This window comes from Amphibalanus amphitrite, unplaced genomic scaffold (assembly GCF_019059575.1).
Source record: "Amphibalanus amphitrite isolate SeventyFive unplaced genomic scaffold, NRLGWU_Aamphi_draft 000610F_arrow, whole genome shotgun sequence".
NCBI classification, from domain to species: Eukaryota; Metazoa; Arthropoda; class Thecostraca; order Balanomorpha; family Balanidae; genus Amphibalanus; species Amphibalanus amphitrite.
In genome coordinates, this window is record NW_024882104.1 from 47,858 (window position 1) to 71,265 (window position 23,408).

The 23,408-nt window shown below is 46.1% G+C and overlaps 1 protein-coding gene across 1 annotated transcript in view; it reads left to right on the forward strand.

The window, feature by feature from the left end:
- Nucleotides 1-293: 293 nt before the first annotated feature.
- Nucleotides 294-23,408, forward strand: part of LOC122363217 — a 28,087-nt gene continuing 4,972 nt past the window's right edge. The window contains exons 1-5 of the mRNA XM_043332213.1: nucleotides 294-482; nucleotides 5,695-5,893; nucleotides 6,001-6,175; nucleotides 20,382-20,620; nucleotides 21,881-22,091. Of these exons, the coding sequence (XP_043188148.1) occupies nucleotides 5,697-5,893; nucleotides 6,001-6,175; nucleotides 20,382-20,620; nucleotides 21,881-22,091 (822 nt within the window). The 5' untranslated portion in view covers nucleotides 294-482; nucleotides 5,695-5,696. The remainder of the gene's footprint in view (nucleotides 483-5,694; nucleotides 5,894-6,000; nucleotides 6,176-20,381; nucleotides 20,621-21,880; nucleotides 22,092-23,408) is intronic.

Here is a 23,408-nt window from a genome sequence, read left to right on the forward strand (position 1 = left end):
AGAAGTGGGTTTTTGTGACTTGATTTAGAAGGACGGTCTTGTTAACCTCTGTTTTACAAAGGCCAAGCTCACTCACTCGAACGCTGCGAGTTCTAAGGTGTCACCCAAAAACTCTTCAAAACTCTGACTCTCGTAATGAGCACGGGTGTGGAATGCCCGACTGTCCGCCCGGACATTGCGCGGCTTGCAGAGATTGGTGGCCATTGCATCCACCACTTCAGAGAGGACAGAGTCGCCTACCACAAAGAGATAGACAGACGACCACCTGATAACGGTATCATGCAAGTTGATTAGTGTAATCGCCGCGGTGTTGGCGCAGTGGAGGTCATGGGACGGACAGGGGTGACTCAGAGCTGCCTCGGGACAAACGGCGGGGCGCGACCGGCCGTGGAGCTGCGTTTCGGTGACGTGTGTGACCTGGGCTGACCCGGACGAACCCATGGTGGCTACTTGACAGCAACATTTCCCGGGTCAAGCACACGGTGAGAGATCATCAGCAGTTTTGATGTTGTTATCAGATTTTCTTAAATTGTTATTAGTTAGATTTGATTGTATGTACAGCATACACTAATGAAGGATGTCAGAATTGACGATAGCTGTCGCCATAATAATGAGGTCGAAGAACCAAAATCATTTTCTTTGTAATGTCTTGAGTCGTCTACGCCTGAAAAGGGCAATAAAGGAAGGTTGCGTTGTATCAATATCGATAAATTTTGTTTCGACCAATTGTGTTTTATGTTCTGCTTTTCATTTGATGATATATTTTAATGGGACTATATATACAATATATACGTTACAAGGAGTTTGAGAAATCCGTGAGTTTGCAAACTCCCTGACCAGTCAGTGAGTTTGCAAACTCACTAGGGAGTTTACAAAGTCAATAGGGAGCTTGCAAACTCACTGACCGGTCAGGGAGTTTGGGAACTTTCAGAGCGATTGGGACAAATATAATCAAGTGTGTGGGTGGCATACGTGCCGTCCGTGATGTTAAAACAAAGACGGCTAGTGGTACGGCCTATATAACCGTCAGGGGCGGATCCAGCCATATTCAAAGGGAGGGGCCAAAACCGGCCACTTTCCGAGCCCATTCAAAACTCCATACTGAGGTTTAGGATGCACCGATTACCCCAACCCACCCCGAAAAAAACACGGTGCAGGGTAAGTTTAACACGCGCCCTGCTGGGGTGCGAGTTATTTCTGGCATTTCTGGTATTTCTGGCAAATTTGATCATGCATCTTTTCTGCACATGTGTAAATTTCAGACCGAAGTCACTCAAGGTCAGGTCGCCAGATCACGTGAAGTGACCTCACCTCATAAAAAGTTTCGATGTCTGCCATAGCTACACCGAGTGAAAGATCGCTTTGAAACTTCCAGCGATTGATAAGAGCAACCGTAAGAGCAACTGTACCAAATGCTTATCTCGAAATTCTGACATCGGTGACCTAAGGTCAGGTCAATTTTGTGACCTCTCCATTATAAGTCAATGGAAGAAGCATGAAAGGCGCCTCTTCTGAACGAATGCCACGCAAAACAATTCTAAATTCAAACACCGAATTACAAGTAAACATGCCACGATGAACCGGAAAATGGCTCCGTGACCCCTTTTTCCCTGAGGTCATATCACGTCACGACTGGTATCTAACAGTTCTTCGAGAATAACTTTCCATAGAGGCATGCTAGAGCGATGAAAATGCCTTAGGTGTATTCAGCTCGACGATACGGATCGACTGATAGGCAGCACGACCTTTTCCGGTCAGGTCATGACCTTAACCTGAGGTCAAATTTTCAAGTTGGCTTTTCTAGGTCAAATTATAGTTCATTCGATGTGTCATAACGTGAGGAACACGATGCCGGTAAAAGTGGTGGACGGTGAAAACAGGGCGCCTGGGGCGAGTTGATCTAGGCTTTTGAAATTCACTTGCATAGAGCACGTGACAATTGGCGAGTGAAAGGCATAGGGAGGGGGAAAACTTCTTGATGGTCACTAGCTCCACCAGGGATGAAACGGCGATGGATGGGGTCGTAGCCGCCCCCCCCCCCCCCCTCGGCCGGCGCGTATGTAGAAAACCAATAGGTCCGGCGAGGGTTAAGGGACTATCCCACCTTTGCATTAGTTCTGAGTTGAGATAGCCAAGTTGGCGGCCAGGTTCAGAAACCACTATATATCCTGGTCGCAATATCCTCAGCTTCGTGGTGTTAAACAAATTCGTTCCCTTTATTTGAAAAGTGGGCCTTAGCTAAGGCCCTATCTCTTAACCATTAACGGCGCTTTGGTGACGTCATCAGCCGTTTGAACGCCAGAACCTGTTTTACGAATAAGTTGGAAGAACTACAAAATGCCTAATCAGAGACACTTTTGTTATTGTATGAGCCGCGTCATATTTGAAAGCGAATATATTTGCTGCCAAATTTCCCCCCTCATTGGCATGAAGTAAATCCTTCATTACGTCACAGATCCGATCTAAATGACGTCACGATGAAATATAAAAATCGCAATATCTCAAAAAGTATAGTATGAAAACGCGTAATAACTTGCAGAATTCGTCACAATACCCTGAGTAACATTTCCGAATCCTAAACGGGACTTTTTTGAAGGTGGGATAGTCTCTTTAAAAGAGCCTTCGCATGTTTTGTTGGCATGCAGTGTTCTCAAGCTCTGCTATGTTCATGAACTGTGATAAAAGTGAATGCTAAAGTCGCAGAAATTAGACTTTTGATGGTCTATGGTGATTCTACCACTGAGCTTGCCTAAAACATGAACGAATGTCTCCGATCACATTTGACGCTCTTTCAAACGGCATTTCGCTCCTGGCCACGTAGTCCAGTATCCGAATTAGAAGGGACGTGAAACGCCCACCCGAAGCGCCCACCTCTCGACTCAACGTGCTACGATAGGGCCACCACCGTGGCGCGGGTTAAGTTTGAGGAGCCTTGAGCCCCAGCAGCTCTTTCTTGATGCTCTTCTTTATCACTGATACTACTCTAGACATGTCTTGTGATGCTAATGCGGTGTCATCTTACGATAACGGCCCTTAAATAGCATTTACTCTGTTTGAGCAAACTTGTCGGGCTCCGCGAAGAAACAAATTTGAACAGAAGTCTCGTTAGTCGGGGTAAGCTGAAAGTTATCCCGGTCACGGCCGGGGTGGCCGGGGCGGGTTTTCCACCCATGCCTCTGACACTCAAGCTAAAATGTAATTTTGGGACGCTGTTCCAACGGTCATGACGATGTCCCATAACGGCTTCAAAGGCACGACACTCTTCCCATCCCGGGGCCCAGGAACGCATGACACTTCGGAGGGCCATGTCTGGTGAACTCGTTGAGAAAAACACACTTCTGAGACTGAATTAGTGTTCATCGTCTCGCGCATGGTCTCGGTTCGGTAAATGTTTTGGGCAATTTGGAGCAACCCTGGAAATACCATCAGAAGCCCGGACAAGTATCTCTAAGCGTTGGCTTCAATGAAACAAATGAGAAGAGCATATGTCAGATATATTTTTGGGGCAACGCGCATTTAAACTTATTTGTTGGTCTTGGATCAAATAGATGAGCACTGCAGTAATCGCCACGCACTTTGAGAATGTGGATCGCTCATGATTGTTCAATACAATACAAATACAATACAGATGCATCACTGGAAATATCTATGTAAGCCTCGGAAGGTGGCATTTTACTATGTCCAAACTCCAAAGTGGTTTGTGAGGAGTCATTTTGGATAAAATAGGACACGTACGTATGTAACTTTCATTGATCCTTTGGATGACTGAACTCAGTGAATAGATTAAGAATTACCAGACTTTTGAGACAGGATTCGAGTTCACTGTTCAGTGTGATTAACTTGGCCTGCGAGGGCAGTCAGCGTATCCCAGTCTGTTGCTAAGCTGACGGCTTACTGCTGTCCATCCACTTCAGGAAGCAGCTAGGTAGGTATTCAAATAATTCACGTGAGTTGTGAGGACGACGCACTGAGTAGTTTGTCTAGCATGCATGTTTGCCGATCGCGTCCCAGAGGCAATTTTACAGGGACGAAATCAGTTGCAGAAAGGGGGGCCAAATCCCATTTTGGCCCCCCACTAAACCTGATTTTGGCCGGGTTGGCCCCCCTTGGATCCGCCAATGATAACCGTCGCACGCTGACAAAAAGCTTACAGATCCTTGTTTTACCGGAAAAAAATGCTACTCGCGGCTATGTAAAAGGGAGGTTCGAAGCAACGTGCTCCTCCGTTCCGTCGTTTCCATCCTCAGGATACTGAAATCCTTCTCCTGCACGCCGGAACCCCCACTCCGGACTGGACAGGCACCTTTATCTCATGCGGGCTGCTCCCTTGGAGCGGCACTGCTGCTCCCGAGCCGGGTGCAGAGAGTGCTTGGGGGGCTGGTCGGCCTGTCCATTCAGACGGGCTCAGCCCCGGCGACTCTCTAGGGTGTCTGCCCAGACCAATGTCTACCCCTAATTCCTATCATCCTTCCGGCTCTGAAATGGTCTTGTCAGACCGAAAGGGTTTAGTCAGACCCAACTAAACAAAAACAAACAAGCAACGTGTTCCAGTCGCAGCTGGCTGCCAGCAGCGCCGGCTCTTGATGACACGTATATGGCGATGTGGGAATGGGCGTGAATTGGTGCGTGTGCCTGTACTTTAGAATAAGTGACCAACTGAGCTGTTTCTACTTTCTACTTTGATATATTGAGCCTGACTCTGGAATAGCCACACTAATTGAGTGGAATGGATCTAGTTGGGACGTGAACTAAATAAATGTATGACTAAATAAAGCGGTGGTACATGCTTGGATAGATCACTGAACAGTTAAAAATCAAAAGAAGGTATTTATGGTGTGCATATGATCTATAAGCTTTTTGTCAGCGTGCGAGGCCCTACAACTAGCCGCCTTTGTTTTAACATCACGGACGGCACGTATGCCACCCACATGCTACACACTTGTTTTTATTTGGCCCAATCGCTTTGGAATTTATCAAACTCCCTGACTGGTCAGTGAGTTTGCGAACTCCCTAGTGAATTTGTTAACTCCCTAGTGAGTTTGCAAACTCACTGATAGGTCAGGGAGTTTGCAAACTCGCGAATTTCTCAATCTCCCTGCAACATACATACATACATACATACATACATACATACATACATACATACATACATACATACATACATACATACATACCCTGGAGGTATCTAAAATATACCTGGCGCGTGATAAAAGACGCCTGAGAAAATTTGGTGCCAGGATCAAATCTGGTTGCCATTCTCTGTAGACTGTACTTGACGAGGATGACTGATGAATGGAACACACTGAAATAAAACATTCCAGGGACACTGGATGGCGTGCGGTGATAAAAGGATGCGTCCCATTACTGAGTATTGACAGAATGTGCCCTTGCAGCCGTGACAGAAACTGACCAGTGTATGTCAGATAACTCATCGGCACATAAGCGACTCTAGCGTCGAAACCAATTGAGATGCAAGCTGAACACTGATGAGACATTTGAGGTTCCTGCTGTAGGGAATATACCAGGAAGGTGTCAAACACCAGCTGTTGAACGTGTGCGCGCCAGAGCTGATTTTGTAAAAAGTGGCACGATGTGCAAGTACAGTATCCAAACGTATAGGTACGATCAATATGTACATACGGTATACGGTAAATATCTAATGTGGTAACTGACGTGAATCTTCATACATTACAGAGATGGTCAGATACCTGACTTCATTTGCAAGAAAGCACGGCCTGCTTCGTGAAGAATGTGTCTCCAACTGTCCATTGGTGATTGATGGCAATGATCTCATGATACCACTGAAAGACTGGTGTTATGATGAAACAGACGAAGGAGGCATCTACCAAAACTATGCCGGGAACGTGGCTATGTTCTTCTGCGATTTGCAAAGGTATGTTTGGCACTAGGGTGTTTGAAATGTTTGAGAGCCAACCAACAATGAAGGATGATGCAATGCGATGTTGACGGTTGTTGATACTACCTTTTCCAATATTCCAGATCCGGAATTTCTCCTGTTGTGCTGCTCCATGATGAACTGCCCGCCAGACTGGGCATACCGCCGGTTGTCTTAGAATTTGAGTCAAATCAAATACAGGACTCATACAAGGACCACGGCCTTCCACACGCTGAAGATGAAACCAGTCGGCTGCTCTACAAAAACATATTTTTGCAGGTATATAAATGATCCGTGGAGTAGTTGAGTAACTGCAAGTTTGTGTTTAAGGTCTGTGATCTTGAGAACAAAATGTGTACCTACCAGATGCCTGTTGTAAAAAGACTTAAGACTATCTAATGTCTACATAGGGGAGACCCGGGAGGGATGGGCTTTCGGGAGGTATGGGCCATCGCAGTTTTGAAGAAGTTGTTTTGTTAGCCTTAAATTCAAGTTGTAAACAAGGTATTTGTAACTGCAATGCGATGTAATTTTATTCAAAAGCAAACAAACCAAGCTACATATACGTCAAGTTCAAGAGTAGAAAAAAATTCATCCTGAAACAAACAGGAGGTTGATGGTAAGGAAACGGCGATATAAACACGTATACTGAAAATATACAAATATTTAACCCGCGCCCCACTGGGGGGGGGGGGAGGGGGCTATTCATAGCCTCCCCTCCCGTTTTTCTGCAATAACTTCCAAACCACTTGACGTATCGACGTCAAACTTTCAGTACCTTCAGTTGCATAAATTTGACACCGTGTGTCAAAATTTGAACTTCGTAGCTACCATAGGTCGGCCGGAAATGACGCCAGAGTGACGTCATATTCGGCCGATTTCGACGCAAAACATTGAACCACGGCAATCGCTCCCAATAGCTCAGTTTTTAAGCTAGATCCAATTTCTTTGCATAAAAAGGACTCAGAATTGATTGCGCTATCAAACTGCTATCTCGGATTTTCAAAATTTTGAAAATTTCGAAAATTTGATATAATAATATTCAAAATTTTTATTTTTATATTTTTTTTCAGAAAGTTTTTGACTTTTAGAAAAAACCGGAATATATGTGACAGAACGCATGCTTATGACTAACTCTCGCAAGTTTTAGCTAAATATCTTCAACAATGGCCAAGTTATACGCATTATTGCAAAAAATTCAAAATTATTAATTTTTCAAATCCATTTTTCAGTACGTATTTGACATCGTACACCAATATAAATAGCACCATCGTGTTCCTGAGCTCAAACTGCATCCAATAGACACCTTTTTTGTTGAAAAAATTTAAACTTCAAAATTTGACCTTTTTGACCTGAAATTGACCTGACCTAAGCTAAATTCGACTCAAAATGACCTCAAATGACACAGACGACATCAAATTCGAAATCTATGGCCTAAATGGACCATAAAACATGTGTCACGTGACCGACGCATGATATAATATTTCCGTGACCTGTGATGACCTGACCCTGACCTGAAAATTAAAGTACAAGTTTGGTACCCTCAAGGTATCTAAAGCATCTGTTCACGAGTGTGGAAACAAAAAATGAGCCTGATCTGACTTGTAAGACGGCGGCCAGAGCCCAAAATGTGAACAAGCCAAAATGCTAATAATTCTTACTTTGACCTGACCTGTGACGTCATCGGTGACCTCGAGGTCAATGAAATTAGCTTTCGCTCGACAGTTTTTCCGGGGCTATCAGACGCCGTTTGAATTTTGACGATCAGCCCAGTAGTTTCTGAGTTAGGAGGGGGGCTATGGAGAGCCCCCCCCCCCCCCAGTAGGGCGCGTTATACGCAGACCCCAGTGGGGCGCGGGTTAAACAAACAAAAAACAATTAATTTGATACTCACTTCATTGCAGCCAAGGTTCTAAATTCAAATATTCAAATCGATATCTAAACGAAAAACACCGTGAACTAAATAAACCTTAACAAAACTCGCGGGAACAGATTCAGAGATCTTCGGGCAGAGATATTCGACTTCGAAATTCGGCCAGCGCGTCGAGATTTATCGCTGATCGTGACTTCGCGATACACTCCCCCCGCCGCTCATATTGTGTCGGTTTTCGGCTTCTAGTATGAGAACTAGCCGATGCACCGATCTTGTGATAGTTGTGTCTGCTTGGCCGGTATATTTGCCAGATCTTATGCCCCTTTGCACCTTGCGCTTCGCTTTTGTATCGCAGGACTACGTCTCTCACTTTGCCGTCTCGCCCAGCGTTTGCTGTCAACACTTCAGCCAATTTCCAATGTCCTCCAAGAGCGTTCTTGTCTTGAACCAATACAATGTCTCCGGGCTGTAAGTTTCTTCTTTCCACGTGCCATTTTTGTCTAATGAGGAGCGTTGAAAAATAGTTTTGCTGCCATTTTTTCCAGAATAACGTAACCACTCTCTGAATCGCTTGTAATCTGTGATTAGGACTTGCTTCTTCATCCCAAGGACCCTGTGGAACAGCAATGTTCGTGCGCCCCAAGATCAAATCGTTGGGACACAAATATGTCGCCATGGGATCGGCTCCAGGCTTGTGCCCGATTGGTCGTTGATTTAGAAGATTCGCGACTTCGAATAACGCAGTTTGGAGCTCCCCCGCCGTCAATACACTGTCTCCCACAGCGGAAGTCAGTGCTCTTTTTACCAGTCAAATTAGTGATTCACTGCATCCGTTTTGCCAGGGTGCGTCAGCAGATGCGTTGAAAGTCCACTTCAGGCCTGCCGATGAACCGCACTGAAAAATTTCTGACCAGTCCAATTTGCGTGCCATTTCTTTCAATTCGCTGCTCGCGGCTACCAGCTGTGAGCCTCTATCCGAATGAATCGTCGCGGGGTAACCTCGTATGGTAACGAAGCGGCGGAAAGTTACGAGAAAATCCTTGGTTCCGTACCCGTCCACCAAATCTAAATAAACAGCTCTGGTGGCCAAGCAATTGAAAATGATTCCGTATGCCTTGGATCTCGTCCGCTTCTTCACAGTGTCTCGAATAAGAAAAGGTCCGAAAAGGTCGAGCGCTGTGTGGTTAAATGGTGGGGAGTCGGGGACGGTTGTAGCCTTTCTGTTCCAAGCTGGCCCATCAGTTGCGACTGTATTTTCTTGTCGAGCTTTCGACATTTCACGCAACTATTCCTAATTTGCTTAATGATTCTGCGCGATCCTGGTACCCAAAATTTACTTTGAACTGCAGCCAAAGTTGCTTCAACGCCAGCATGAGTTTCATTGTGCACGTGAAGGATGTAAAGCTTCGTGAACCGATGATCACTGGGCAGGAGAATGAATGAATCCGTGTTCCAGTTTTCCTTGAGCCATTTTGACATTCTCTGTCCAACGACAATCATGCCTATATCATTTAGGCTTGGTCCCAATCGTTTAACCTTCGCCCCAGTGGGGGGGGGGGCATATGTTACCACCCTGTCGCGTTTTTTGCGTGTAAATAAAAAACCGCGGCGCGTAGCGCCGCGCCGCTTAAGGTAGCTTTTGGTACTTCCATTTTGGACAATGTGTGAAATTTTTGACCCCAGGTCATGTCAGGTCAGGTCACCAGGTCAAGTTAACTGACCAAGCCTAAAAAAAAGTTTGCAATCCTCTCCAGCCTGCAATGTTTGTCAGAAAGGTTTGAAACTTGGTGGATTGCATGATGGTATGGGCGCCTACAATTTGTTTATCTCGGATTTTTTATATCCGTGACCTAAGGTCAGGTCAGTGGCGTGACCTTTCCATTACAAGTCAATAGAGAAAAATGAAAATGCCTCTAGATCCGTGTGTACGCATAGGAACAGTCCAAATATTTCAGAATCACAATGATTTGGACCACCCGTGATGACCAAGGTGTCATTTTTGCTGATAGCCTCTAAAAAGGTCATCCGAGGTCATTTGAGGCTACAAACAGATTTTTGTCAATAACTCGCGATTGGAAAGAGATAGAACGCTGGGGATGGTCTCATTGTGTTTGTCTTGCCGAGACGCATCGACTGATATGCAACATGACCTTTTCCGGTCTGGTCATGACCTTGACCTGAGGTCAAATTTTCAAGTTGAACTTTCAAGGTCAAATTATAGTTCATTCGACGCGTCTTAGCGAGAGGAACACGATTCTGGCAATAGAAATGTCGTGGCTTTTGTAGTCGAAAGTTATTGTCGAAAAACACTTCGTAAAAACAGCTATTTTTGAAGTTTTTGCCCTCTGGAGGCTAAACCGTTGACCTGAGGTCAATTTTGATTATGAGCTTTTCAAAAGAAGAGTTCAAAAGCTATCGGTTGCTTTTCCATGCGTTTTTCTAGCTACCATAGTTCCTGAGAAAACGGCATGTTTTCTGAAAAATATGATGACCATTGGCAAATTTTGACCTTTGATGACCTCTGGTGACCCCAATATTGCTCTAAGATGAAAAATGACTGAAATACTTTCAAACGTACGCATTGAGAGCTATCGACTGCTTTTTACCGCGTCTTTCTAGCCCTCTTAGTTTTTGAGTTAGAGGTGGGTGGTAACATATGCCCCCCCCCCCCACTAGGGAGAAGTTGGCTGAGACCGCCACTGGGGCGCGGGTTAAATCGGGCTTTCCAGTCTGTTTCTAACAACTGTTTTTGAGCCTGTTTGATCCATAGTATTTTAGCATCCGACAGTTGTTGGGCCGTCAGTGGTCGTCCTATCGCCTTCAAAGTTTTTTCTTCTGCGCATTGACTAATGCGAGCAGTAACTCGCAGTAACTTGACGTAACTGTTGAAATTATCCAAATTTATCGACCCGCTGACATCGCCCGCGTCATCTCCTTGTTTTCCTTGCGCAATGTGTACTCGTATTCTATCTGGTAACTCATTCTCCTGTTGGTGAAACTCTTGGCTGATCGGCCACTTCTCTACCGGAAGATCGAAGAATTGCGGTCCTCGCTGCCAAATAGAATTGGCCCCGATTTGTGTCGGGCTGGCAATTCTGGTCACCATGTCGGCAGGATTATCGCCTGTGCCGATCCACCACCATTCATTGGGATCGGACTTATTTTGTATTTCTGCTATTCTTGTCGCAACAAATGATCCAAAACCGTATGATTCCTTTGATTTTACGTTCGCACTATCGCTGAGTCGACAATGTGAAATACTTTTTCGTACTTGTAATTCATTTCCTTCTGAATGGCTTCTCGTAGTCGGCATCCAAGAACTGTCCCACAAAGCTCCAATCGAGGAACAGTCAGCTGTCTTGTTGGAGCTATCCGATTTTTTGCTGCGATGAGTCGAGCCTCAAAGTGGCTTGTTTCGAGCTCCCATCGGGCGTAGGCGCATGCCCTGTACGCATGCATACTGGCATCCGAAAATATGATTAATATTGGGTCTCCTTTCGCTTCCTTTGGTTTCAACTTTCAAACAACGAGAGAATGTCACATCTTGCAACTTGAGTAGTTTCAGAAAAAAGAACTTCCAATCCATCCTGTCTTGATCTGATATAGGATCATCCCATCCAATCGCTGAAGAGCCGTCTTGATTTTCAGTTCTCTGTCGTGTGACCAAATTTCGCAAGAGAATTTTTCCTTTCAACGTAACTGGTATGATCAACCCGAATGGATCGTATAGGCGTGCCGCCTGGCTCAATACCATTCGCCGGGTAAGCCGTAAAGGGAAAATAGCATCGATGTTCGATTCTGTTAAATCGGGAGTGGCTGACATTTTGTTCCACTTCGACACAGAAAAGTTTATTCTGACTTGGAACAAAAAGTGATCGCCCTTTGGTACCCAACACATGCCGAGTATCTTCTCTTTGTCAATGCTTAAGATTTGGATGCTGGGACAGATGCCCCCAGTATCATCTCCGGACATTATCCAGTGTTTGATCTCAAAACCTCCCTTGTGTAGTATACTTTGCACGTTTTCAGCTAAGTGCAGTGCCATCTCCACGCTTGGAACTGATTGAATCAAGTCATCAACGTAACTGTTCTTGATTATCATGTCAGCAGCTTCTTCTGATTCATCTCTGTGCATTTCGGCAATTGATTTTAGAGCAACCATTGAGATAGTTCCGCTGGGTCTATCTCCAAACGCAACAGCTAATAAGATATGATGGTCAGGTTCTTGATGGATGTCCATATTGCGCCACAAGAAGCGATGTACATGTTGGTCCATTTCAGCCAGTTTGATGGAATTATACATTTTGCTTATATCAGCAACCAATCCAACCTGTTCTTCTCTAAAACGCAGCAAAATACCCAGTAGGTTATTTATCACATCCGGACCTTTCGCCCAATAGTCGTTGAGGACATGGCCCATAAAAGACGCTGATGAATTGAATACAATCCTCAATGGAGTCGACGCAGAATCTGGCCTGAGTATTTCGTGGTGATGCAAATAATGCACCGGTCCTTCATAACTTGCTATTTCCTTCTCCGACAATTTTCTGGCTACCTGTCGTCTAAGCATGTCTTGCATTTGATCATTGTATGCTTCTGCGTGTGGAGCGCCAATCTTGATCAGCCTTCTTTCAGTGGCTCTTAATTTTGCTTCAGCGGCCTTAACATTGTTGGGAAGTTGCAACGGATCCCTGATCCAGGGATAATGAACGGTAAATTTGCGTTGCTCCGAGTCATATGTTAAGCCATTCTTAATGAGCGTCAGTTCTCGTTCCTCTTGCAAGGTGTAACTGCTACTACCCATTGCGCATTTGCCGCATTTGCATCCGCCGCAGCGTGGTGTACGATGTGTGCCAAGATTTTCAATGACAAAATACTCGTCTAATTTCTCTGTTAAGCTTGTCATTGATTCGGCCCTCATATTGTTAATATCGGACACGACTATCCCGCAACCAATTTCTACTGATTGTGTCTTGGGCGTTGAAGTACTATCCATTGGATCATAGCAACCGCGAATACAGTAACCAAACTGATTTTTAAGAAGCTGTAGACTGCCCACCGTTTCGACTACGTCTGGCATCAGCACACAGCAGTCGATGCCGATCAGCATGTCAACTCTTCCGTGCGGCCTTTCGATTTCTTGCACCTTTGGTTCGTTAAAAATTGATGACAAGGAAGACAGATCACATTGCTCGATGTCAGACGTAATGTCTTCGATACCATATGCATGGACCTGCCAGCATTTATCGTCCGCGTCTATAAGAGGAACAATATATCGTTTCGTGTTGAAGGCTTGTACCTGATTTCCCACTTTTGTAATTGAAAGTTCAACTTCTTCACTGCATAAATTTAACCGGGATGCAGCCTTATGTGTAATCAAAGATATATTGGCGCCTGAATCCCATAACACTGTCAGCCGTTTGTCCTTGCAAATAACACTGCTCACCGCGAGCATTGATTTTCGCTTGTTATTTCTAGTTGAATGTATGGACGCGTTGTTTTCGTTTGGAGGCCGTTCAAAATGCAGACACGATTGGTGACATTTTCCACATTTTCATTCAAATGATTCCGTTTTTCACATTGATTTTCGTATGGGCATGATGAGGCTATATACATATGTCCCTGTTGAAGACAATTGAAGCATGCTCCATTTTGTCGTAGAGTACACAATTTGTCTTCGCGAGTGGAATTGAGGAAAGCGTTATATTTGAAAATTGAGTGAAAATCCGTTTTGTGGATCCAGCAGCGACTATTCTCGATATCTATGTTATTCTTCTTTTTGATACCTGTAAATTTCCTCGTGCTTGGGTTTTTTAACAGAGTTTCCATTTGGTCAGTCATGTTTTGAATTTGGTTGCATATTTTCACAACATCTGTTTGCAATGCATCGGTTGTCGTATCGGGATTCGTATCGGCAGATATCGAGTCGCTCAGATCGACTTGAAGACTATTTATTGCTGGATTTACATATTTTGAATTTGTACCGGTATAAGTTCGGACGTCGTCGTCCATATATTCGATGACCCTTTTTTCTGGTATTAACCCGCGCCCCGCTGGGCTATTCAGCCATACGCGCCCTGCTGGGGGGGGGCAGATTCTGCCCCCCCCCCTGTCTAACTTCCGAACCGATGGTCGTAGAAAGACGGGAAAAACGGCAATCGAAAGCTCTCAACAAGGCGGATCTGAAGAGCCCAAATTTTTTTGCTTAAGTAGGTCAGAGGTCAGGTCAAGGTCAGGTCAAGGGTACAAGATGCAAGTTTCTACAGTATCGGCCTTGCACCGTAGTTGCCGAAGAATGGACTGAGACTGATTGCCCAAAACGTGTTCTTAGACTACCAAGACAATATTCGTTGCATACAATGTCATTCAAAGGTCAAGGTCAAGGTCAGGTCAGGTCATGTCAGGTCACCAAAAACAAAATATAGAAAAGGGCATGTGCGACACATGTTTTATGGGTCATTTTACTCATAGAATTCAATAGGCACACTCAATAAGTGATATGAACCACCTCTGGATGAATTTCAGGTCGAGGTCAGGTCAAGGTCAGGTCAACTGAGGTCAAATTTTGAAGTTGGTTGTTAAGGCCTAAAAAGGTGTCTATCTGATGCAGTTTTTGACGGCGAATCGAATGGTGCTATTTTTGTTTCCGTACGAGGTCTAGAACTTCCAATAAAATCATTTTTCAAAATTTTTGTGTGTCGTGACGTCAGAAAATTTTGAATAACTTCCACATTTTTGAACCGATTCTTCTAAAAATTGGTATGTAGGTGCACATAGACCACCTCTTTGACATATATTCCGTTTTTTTCGATACACTCAAAATTTTGGATTTTATAAATATTTTCCAAAAAAGTCAGTTTTTTTTAAAATTTGGGCCAAAATCCAAAATTTTCAAAAAACCGAGATAGCCATTTGATAGACAAAGTAGAATCACGTATAACCTTTTTTGTTGCGTCTTGATTCCTTTAAAAATGACGATGTTGGCGGCGTTTGAAATTTTGCCATTTTTGAGGCGAAAATGGCGAACATGACGTCACTAAAACGTCATTTTCTCAAAAAATTTCCGACGGATTTCGCTAAAATTTTCAGGGAACGTGTCAAATTGATGTATGATAAGGTACTGAAAGTTTGACGTCGCTGGCGTAACGCGTTTAGAAGTTATTGGCGAAAAACGGGAGGGGGGCAGAATCTGCCCCCCCCCCCCAGCGGGGCGCGGGTTAAATAAGATAGTAAAGTACGAAAGGTAGAATCACAATTTTCACTGCTGTTTTTCAGTTCTTCCATTTTTGTTTCCCATTCCCGCTTTTGAGTTCTTGGCAGTAATTTTTCGACCATGGTGACCATTGTGGTCGTGTCCATTTCTTGAGACATGCCCAATCTTTGAAGTTCCATCCAACTGCGCTCTACCACTTCTACCATGGAAACAAACCTTTTGTTTTCGCCTTCTGGAATGGGCTTCAGTCTTTTGATATCAAGTATAATCGAATCGACTAATTTTCTCGTCTCTCCATATTTTAGATCTAACCTCCGAAACATCTCTTCGTAATCATCTTCTACGCCTTTCACCGTTTCCAGCGCAGCTCCTGACAAGCATTGTCGAAGTGCATAAGAATCCTTACCGAACTGTTTGGTTATTAGTCGAAGATAATCCTGCTTGAAACTTGTATATTGTCTGATATTTCCCGAGAAACGCGGTGCATCTAGGCCTAGCTACACTATGCGTTTTCTGCGTGCGTTTTTTGCGAGTTTGCGTGTTTTGCAAAATATCGTTCTAGAAAAAAGGTTATTATTAATTAACCTTCTTTAATAATTATATAAAAGTTAATAAAACGTTTATGTTAATTAAAAGTTTATATGAAAAACATTTAACAAAAACGTAATGTCGTTTCTTTCTAGAACGATATTCCGCAAATCACGCAAACTCGCAAAAAAACGCACGCAGAAAACGCATGTGTAGCCAGGCCTTAAAGGTTTAACGTGAATTTCTGAAATTTTAACGTTAACGTTGGCGTCGCCGGCGCCTGCGTGGGGTGATGAGCTTGAACTGAGGGGCTGGACCTACCCGTCTCTTACCTCGGTATCCGGGAGGATTTCGCGTAGTGCGGCCTCGACCTCCGCCAGCTCCTATTGCGTGTGTTCCAGCTCTCCCTAGCTGAAAGACGCCGGAGTTGACAGAAGGAGACAAAGGAAAAATAAGAAAGAAAAAAAAACGAAAAACATGAGCGGCCGCCGTCTGACGTGCCACTCACGCACTGGAGGCGCCCGGCGGCCGGCGCAGTGTCCTCGCCAGGCCGGGCGGGCTGTGTTTGCTTACCCGACCGCTGGCGCTTATCTAGCCTCCAATTGGCGCCCGCACCCTCTGTGGCCGGCTCCCTTATATGCCGGGCACCTCCAGGAAACGGGGGGCCGGTTGCACCTCTAACGCCAAGCGTTAACGTATTTTGCACGGAACTGACGTGAAAAGACCATTAACGTTGGCGTCGCCGGCGCCTGCGTGGGGTGATGACTCATCAGAAGGAGACAAAGCTCATCACTGATGAGCCTAAACTGAGGGCTTACCTCGGTATCCGGGAGGATTTGGCGTAGTGCGGCCTCGACCTCCGCCAGCTCCTATTGCGTGTGTTCCAGCTCTCCCTAGCTGAAAGACGCCAAAGTTTGCCCAAATATATGGGCACGATGCCGGCAAGGGGCGGCATGAGGTATGCCATGCGGGCACGGGGGATCATAAGTACCCCGGGACTTTTGGGGTGGAATAAACGAGCTCGGTGACGGCCGCTGTGAGGTCACGGGATAGCATTAGCAAACGTTTAATGCGTCACCAACCGGCCACGCTGGGTAGAAAGTGAGTGGAAACGGGGCGTAGCAGGGGCGCAGCGTTGAATTTCGCGCCCGGTATCGCTGTACAAACTTCCATAGCTCTCTGGGACTGAGCCTGGTCGCTGGGATCCCAGAGACACACGGCACACATGCCGCCCGGGCAAACCACTGAGCCGCGAGGGCTGCCAAGAGCGGGTGGGAGGCCGGCGGATAACGGCGTCGCCCATACGAGTGCGGGCAGGGAGGAGAGTGGGCGCCTAGCAAACAAGCGCGCGGCGCGGCGGTGGGAACGACATGGCGAACGGGCGGGGCGGTGCGGTCAGCGGCGGCACGACTGATGTGTTAGATGGCAAGGCGGCGTGAGTCAGTGCGTTTTCTAGCGGCGGCATGGCGGCTGTCGCTATAGGACTGTGTGCGGTGAGCCGGTCAGTGACAGCGCGGGGCATGGTGTCAGTACATACGTGACGGTCGTACGGTAATTGCGAAACCTTACGGTGCGGCTGTTAGCCGCGGCGTGCGTATACCGCTGCACTGGGCTCAGGGCTGAGGGCTGTCGGCAGGACATGACAGTAGTATAGGCAACAGGTAAGACGCCCGTGTCGGGCACGGCACGGGTTGTCCGGAGAGGCATGACAGCAGCGGTGGGACAGTGTTGAGGCGTGTTCGACAATCGACAGTGTAAGTGGAGTTGTTGGACTGACGTGAGGCTGTGTTTGCTTACCCGACCGCTGGCTCTTATCTAGCCTCCAATTGGCGCCCGCACCCTCTGTGGCCGGCTCCCTCATATGCCGGGCACCTCCAGGAAACGGGGGGCCGGCTGCACCTCTAACGCCAAGCGTTAACGTATTTTTCACGGAACTGACGTGAAAAGACCATTTTCAGCCTTTGTCTTGATGGCAAATTTTGTTCGAATTTCATCCATGCTTGCCTCAACACCCATCATACATTCATCACATTCATCTAATAATTTGTCTATTAACCCTATTAGTGGCAGGCTCCTGGCTACCCCTATTAGTGGCAGGGGCCCAGCCAGCAATTTTGCTCCGGGCCCAAGCAGGCTCAAGTGCGGATTGCCCGAGATTTTTAGTCGGGCTAAAGTCGGCTAGGGCTTGGGCTAAAGTCGGCGTATGACACAAATACGCCGACTAAAGCCCATGCTCTACCGGAGGTATGCCCGCTCTGCGAGCTCCGGACAGCCGTAGTTTAGCCCTAGTTGAGCGACGATTGGCGTTAGCCCGATTTAAGCCCGAGCAGTGAATCCATTTATATAATGGAGATTACTCTGGGCCCGAGCGGGCTGAACTCCGGCAAGCCCACTCTGTGTGCCCTGTCTATCCCGACTTAAGCCATAGAAGTGAATGGGGTTTATACATTGCAAACTGCTGTGGCTTTGCTCGGGTTCGGCTCGAGTGATGGCTCCTGTTTTCTCAAGCCTCGACTTGACTTCATCTTGCTTTTGCTTCACACTGGATCAAGTAGCAAGGAGCAGCCAATGCACTTTCAGCAGGTTGTGCGGTTTCAATGCATATTTAAAATTGTTACGGTCACTCATATGCTCTGTTAACCGGACATCGAGGCTCGTGCATTGCAAAAGGAAAGTAGTGGTTGACTTTAATTGAATGTATATTTCAAACGACTACAGACACGTCAAATGAAACACAAATACATGAAACAGTGGACTGCAAACTGCAGCAGTAATATGGCATGAGTCATGAAAAACGCCATCAAAACCATAAAACAATCACAAGGCCCGCTAGCCTCCCTCCCCGTTCATAATACTTGGTTAAACACTCAACTGAAAGCATAAAGTAAGGACAGCAAGTAATCGCTCATAAGACATAAAGCAATAAGCAAACAATCGTTTATAAGGAACTTCACTCTGGTGAATGGGAGCTTTGGAGGCGTCTGGCTCCTCCACACACACACATCTGCAGTAGGTGGTCGGCCAGCTTTCGGCGCAGTTTCCGTATATGTAGGTATACCTACTTAATTATAAGCAGGCAGTTTCCGCTAAACCACTTGGCGAGGGCGACTGCGGGTCCACCCGGTCCTGGTTTGTATAACTTTTCCATTTTTTGGAACCATTTGCTCTAATGGTACGTACCTGAAAAAGAAATTAATTGGTTTAATTTACATTGCATGTTTGCTTGAAAAATAACTTATTGATGCATTAATACTGTAAAAACACTTCTCATTGATCCGTATAAAATGTTCATTTGATTTTAAATGCGGACAGAGAATGAGCGTGCTCGGTGATAAGTAGACAAATATTTGTGTTTTGTATTTCATTTTCCTGGGTCAGAAGTGCTGGTATTTCACAAAGATATAAAGGCACGGAATGCAGCTTTTCTGAGCGAGGGTATAAGTCGCTAGGCTGAACAGCTATTCAGCTTCATGTTTGATGGCGTGAAACCCAGTCAAAATCATGACGTTTACATACGATCAATCGCACTAATCAATACACTTACCTACCGTAAAACTCCATGCCAGTCCACTTGATAAGAGCAGTGACTAGTGAGCACTATCCCTTCTTCGCGCTGTCACACGCGCCCAAACATCAACCACCAAATGCCCCAACACCGGTGTGTCGTTTCGTCGCACAGCGCACAGACTGTCACAAACGCTGCACATGATTGGCGCAGAACTGCGCATGCGCGAACAGCCGAACAAGTATGGCTAAGCTCCGGCTTTACTCCAGTTAGCCGAAGGACACAGCCAGCTTGATCAGCCCGCGCTCCGCCCAAGTTAAGCCTGTTTTGGATGCGCGGGCAGATGTCGGGCTGAGCTACTGCTATCCGCACGTGGGCATAGCTGCGGCATGCCCCAGCTCAGCCCTAGTAAAAAATACATTGGTTTTCATCAAAGTGGGCAAACCCAAGCTAAGCCCAAGCTGCCCGACGCTTGCCACAGTTCAGCCCAAGCGAATTGCTGGCTGGGGGGGGGGGGGCTGTTTACGACCCCCCCTCTGATATCTCGAGATCTAACGGGCCGATTTTCAAAATTCAAACGGCATTCGATTTCGCTCAACGTGATCTACATTTCTAAAAAAATAAAAATTAAAAAATGTCAATAGGGGGGTAGAGGGGGGTAAAAACGGGCAAATTGCAAATACATTTTAGACTGTTTATCACGGCCAGGTTTCTGAACCAATCTTAACGCAACTTTTGCCGATCGATAGAGAATGAACCAGGAATTCACATGGATCCTAAAAATATGCATTTTCAAAAATCATAGGCGGATACAGATGTAATTACTAATTATTCCCCAATATTCAGCACCTGGACGCGCGTATGATCTTAGGGGAAAACATCGCTTGTAAGTGTTCACAAATACATGGTATGGTGCATTTGATCGCTTTCTGGCAATGTAACTACTACGAAACCGCTCATCAAATGGTACTGTACATTTCAGTATGAACTGTTGGCTGTTGGCCGCTGAGCTGTTGGCCGCTTATGCGGTACCTGAGCTCTAAGAGAGCTCAAGGTAGAGCCCAGCTACGAGTATTGTTCTCAATGTTGAGAAAAGAATATGAAACATGGCACCGGCCCATACCTCCCGGGCCATGGCCCATGCCTCCCGGTGTATTTTGATTGATCGAAAAAGCGCATGATTTGTTAAAAGCTATCTCGAAACAAAATAGTTTATCCCAGATGCCTAATATCAGGCACACTTTACAGGCGAAAGGCAATTTCACGTACACAGAGTGAAAAACCAGGTCTAGCCACTGCGCACTGGAAGACAATTGCCTTTTCACAAAACCGGCCCATACCTCCCGGGTCTCCCCTACTTCCACAGGTTCTTCGGCGCCTGGAGATACCGCACATCGTCTGTTTGAATGATGCCACTGCCGAGTTTGCTGCGCTGGCCCGAAAACTGGACTGTCCCATTATGGGAAATCAGAACAAGTACCTGACCCTGAACGTAGTCGCCGTCAAGGTACCCCGCCCCCGGAAAAGGGCCACGCTGCAGCTTCGTCGCCCGCCGCCTGGACAGACGGGGTTCTACATGCCCTGTGAGGTGTTCCATCCGGAAAGGTGATGACTGAGACGGCTAAACATAAATAATCCTAAATAGTCCTAAACGTAGCATAGCTTAACCCTCGCCCGCACATGCCATTTTCCCATCCTAGAACGCACATGGGGGGGGGGGGGTGGTTGCCGCCACCCGCGCCATTTCGTTCCTGTTGGAGATAGAGCTTAGCGGTAAAGACCAAAAAGATTCTTTGGGAAGAGACAAATCCGATGATACCCAGTTTTACCTTCTCAGGTCAGTCATTGACCTTCCAGGTCAGGTCAAACTAAAAAATGTTGCTGTTTTTGGTCACCGTTGGATATCAAGTGCGCTGCTTATCATATACCGATGACGATGCCGTTTTCTGGTGCCAAGCCAGCTAGAACCTCTTTGTCACACTACCCGACCAGTTTTTTGCTGCTGAGGTCATTTCAGGTCAAGTTAGGTCAAGGTCAATTATATGTGTTTGTATGTCTGTGTGTGTCTGTGTGTATACTGATGTGTGCACCGACTGTTTATGTGTCCATGTATTACATGAAATAATGATCTGAGAAGCTTTTACCAAAAATGCAGTCAAAAAACTTCACAAAAAGTAAATTCCGCTTGCCTAAAACGCAATTATCTTAGATGACCTAGGTTGACCTTGACCTTGACCTTGACATCTGTACATCGTCGAACAACATGTTCCATGATAGGTGGGAGGTAAGACTGGCAAAAAAGGCCGAAATCAAGGTGTCAAAAGCTCACAAGGCCCATAGCCAACGCAAGATGTTGAAAATTGGCCATTTGGGTCATGACATGACCTGAAAAACAAGGTCATATCTCCGAAACCAAAAACCACAGAAACTTGAAATTTTCAGTGGACATTAGGAAAGGATAGAGGAGCAGCTATACGAAAAATCAGCTCTAGCTCTAAAAATGTTGAGTGCAGAGCAGAAAGACTACCTGGGGGGGTGGCAACCCCCCCCCCCATGTGCGGGCGAGGGTTAAACGTGAGCTTAGCTCCCGTAAATGAAATATCACAATCGAGGCAGCGATGCGCTCATGACTGGCCTTACCTCCGATTGCCTTAACAAAGAGCATTAAATCTATTTGCTTTCGTTTTAATGAATTAGGACCTTTTTTACTTGTTTGAAGTTCCGCCTTTCTGAAAAAAAGACAGACATAATAACGGTTACTTTGTTGGGTTGCAATGCAACTCTTCAACGGTAGGAACACTTGGCAAAACCTATTGAACACATCACTGAAAATATGACACAAAATTGATCTGTTTGATTGGACAGGTTCCTGGAGGAGTTCGGCATCTCTGCCAAGATGCTGCCCCTCGTCTCGACAATCCCGGGTACCGTTTCGCTTCTGCCAGCCCTGTTCGACGCATTCTTTGCGAAACTTGAAGAGCAGTACCATTCAGTGGAGGGGGAGGAACTACGACGACTGGACCTGCTGATGCGGTGGCTCTCCGACCAGGAGTCGATGGAAGCTGCCCTGGAAGAGGTTTGTTCTTCCGGCATTGCTTACCTTTCACGGCAAGTCTTAACCCGCGCCCGGCTGGGGGTCCTGGATTTCCACGCGGCTGCTGGGGGGGGGGGGTGTGTTTGAACACCCCCCTTCTAACTCAGCTCCTGGGCCACGTAGCGATACGCGGAACGTCGCTCGGTTTTTCAGAAACCCGCTTGGAAAAGATATCCTGATCTGGTCAGGTCAGCCCTCCAGCCTCCACCCTGTCCCGGTGGCTCTCGATGCCACTCGTGCGCCACCGGACTGAAAGGAAGATGCCACAGCTCAGGTGTGGTGTACCAGCTCACGTGTGAACTGTGTAACCAGAGTTATGTTGGTGAGACGGGACGTTCGGTGCGCCTCCGCTACAACGAACATTTGCGAGATGCTAAAAACAAGCGGAATGACTCCCCGTGGGGCGAGCATTTCCGAACACAGCATCCCCAGTGTCGGCCGGGACCCCATAATGTAAGGGCAAAGATTCTGCAGGCATGCGATGAAAGTAGAGGCAGGAAAATAGCGGAGTCTCTTTGGATCAAACAGATTCGCCCAGCTCTAAACAGCAACATAGCGGCCTGGGCCATCATTTAAAGGGTAACGAGTCATAGACCAAGGGAAAGAACTGAGGAACTGATCCTGTCCTGTAGTGCTCTAGCATTTACAACTTCGCTATTGTAACGTCTTCTGTTCTGATGCCTTTGCCACTGATTCACTGATCATGTGTGTATTGATGACAAGTGGCTTTTATATTCAACCATATTGAAGAATGGTGTGTGAGAAAATGAATGAATGAATGAAGGACTGAATAATTGGATGATTGTATGAATGAATGATTGAATGAATGAATGAATGAATGAATGAATGAATGTATGAATGTATGGATGAACATGAATGATTGAACGATTGAGTATTGTTTCGAGGTTTGAATGAATGGTTTAATGGTAAAGTACTTAAACTCTTTGATGTAAGATGGTGGCCTTTGATGACTTGATTGTCAAATTATCTATAGCTGAGTGATGTGTGAGTACATGGATGGTTGGATGTTTGACTGATTGCATGGCTCGATGGTCGAATAGACGACTAGATGCTTGTGGTCTAGTGATTACGAGCGAGCAGCGAGCGAAGCGAGTCTTTTCAATATAACGGAAAAATCTCAGTATGAGCGGCCCGGCCCAGCCCGGCCTGTAACGCTTTTGAGAGGCTTATATCTCAGCAACCGCTGGACCAATTGACCTGCGGTCTTTTTTGCTGGGTAGCCCCATCCCTTCTACCCCGTAATTGACTACTTTTGATACATCTCAGTGACCGTCGTGG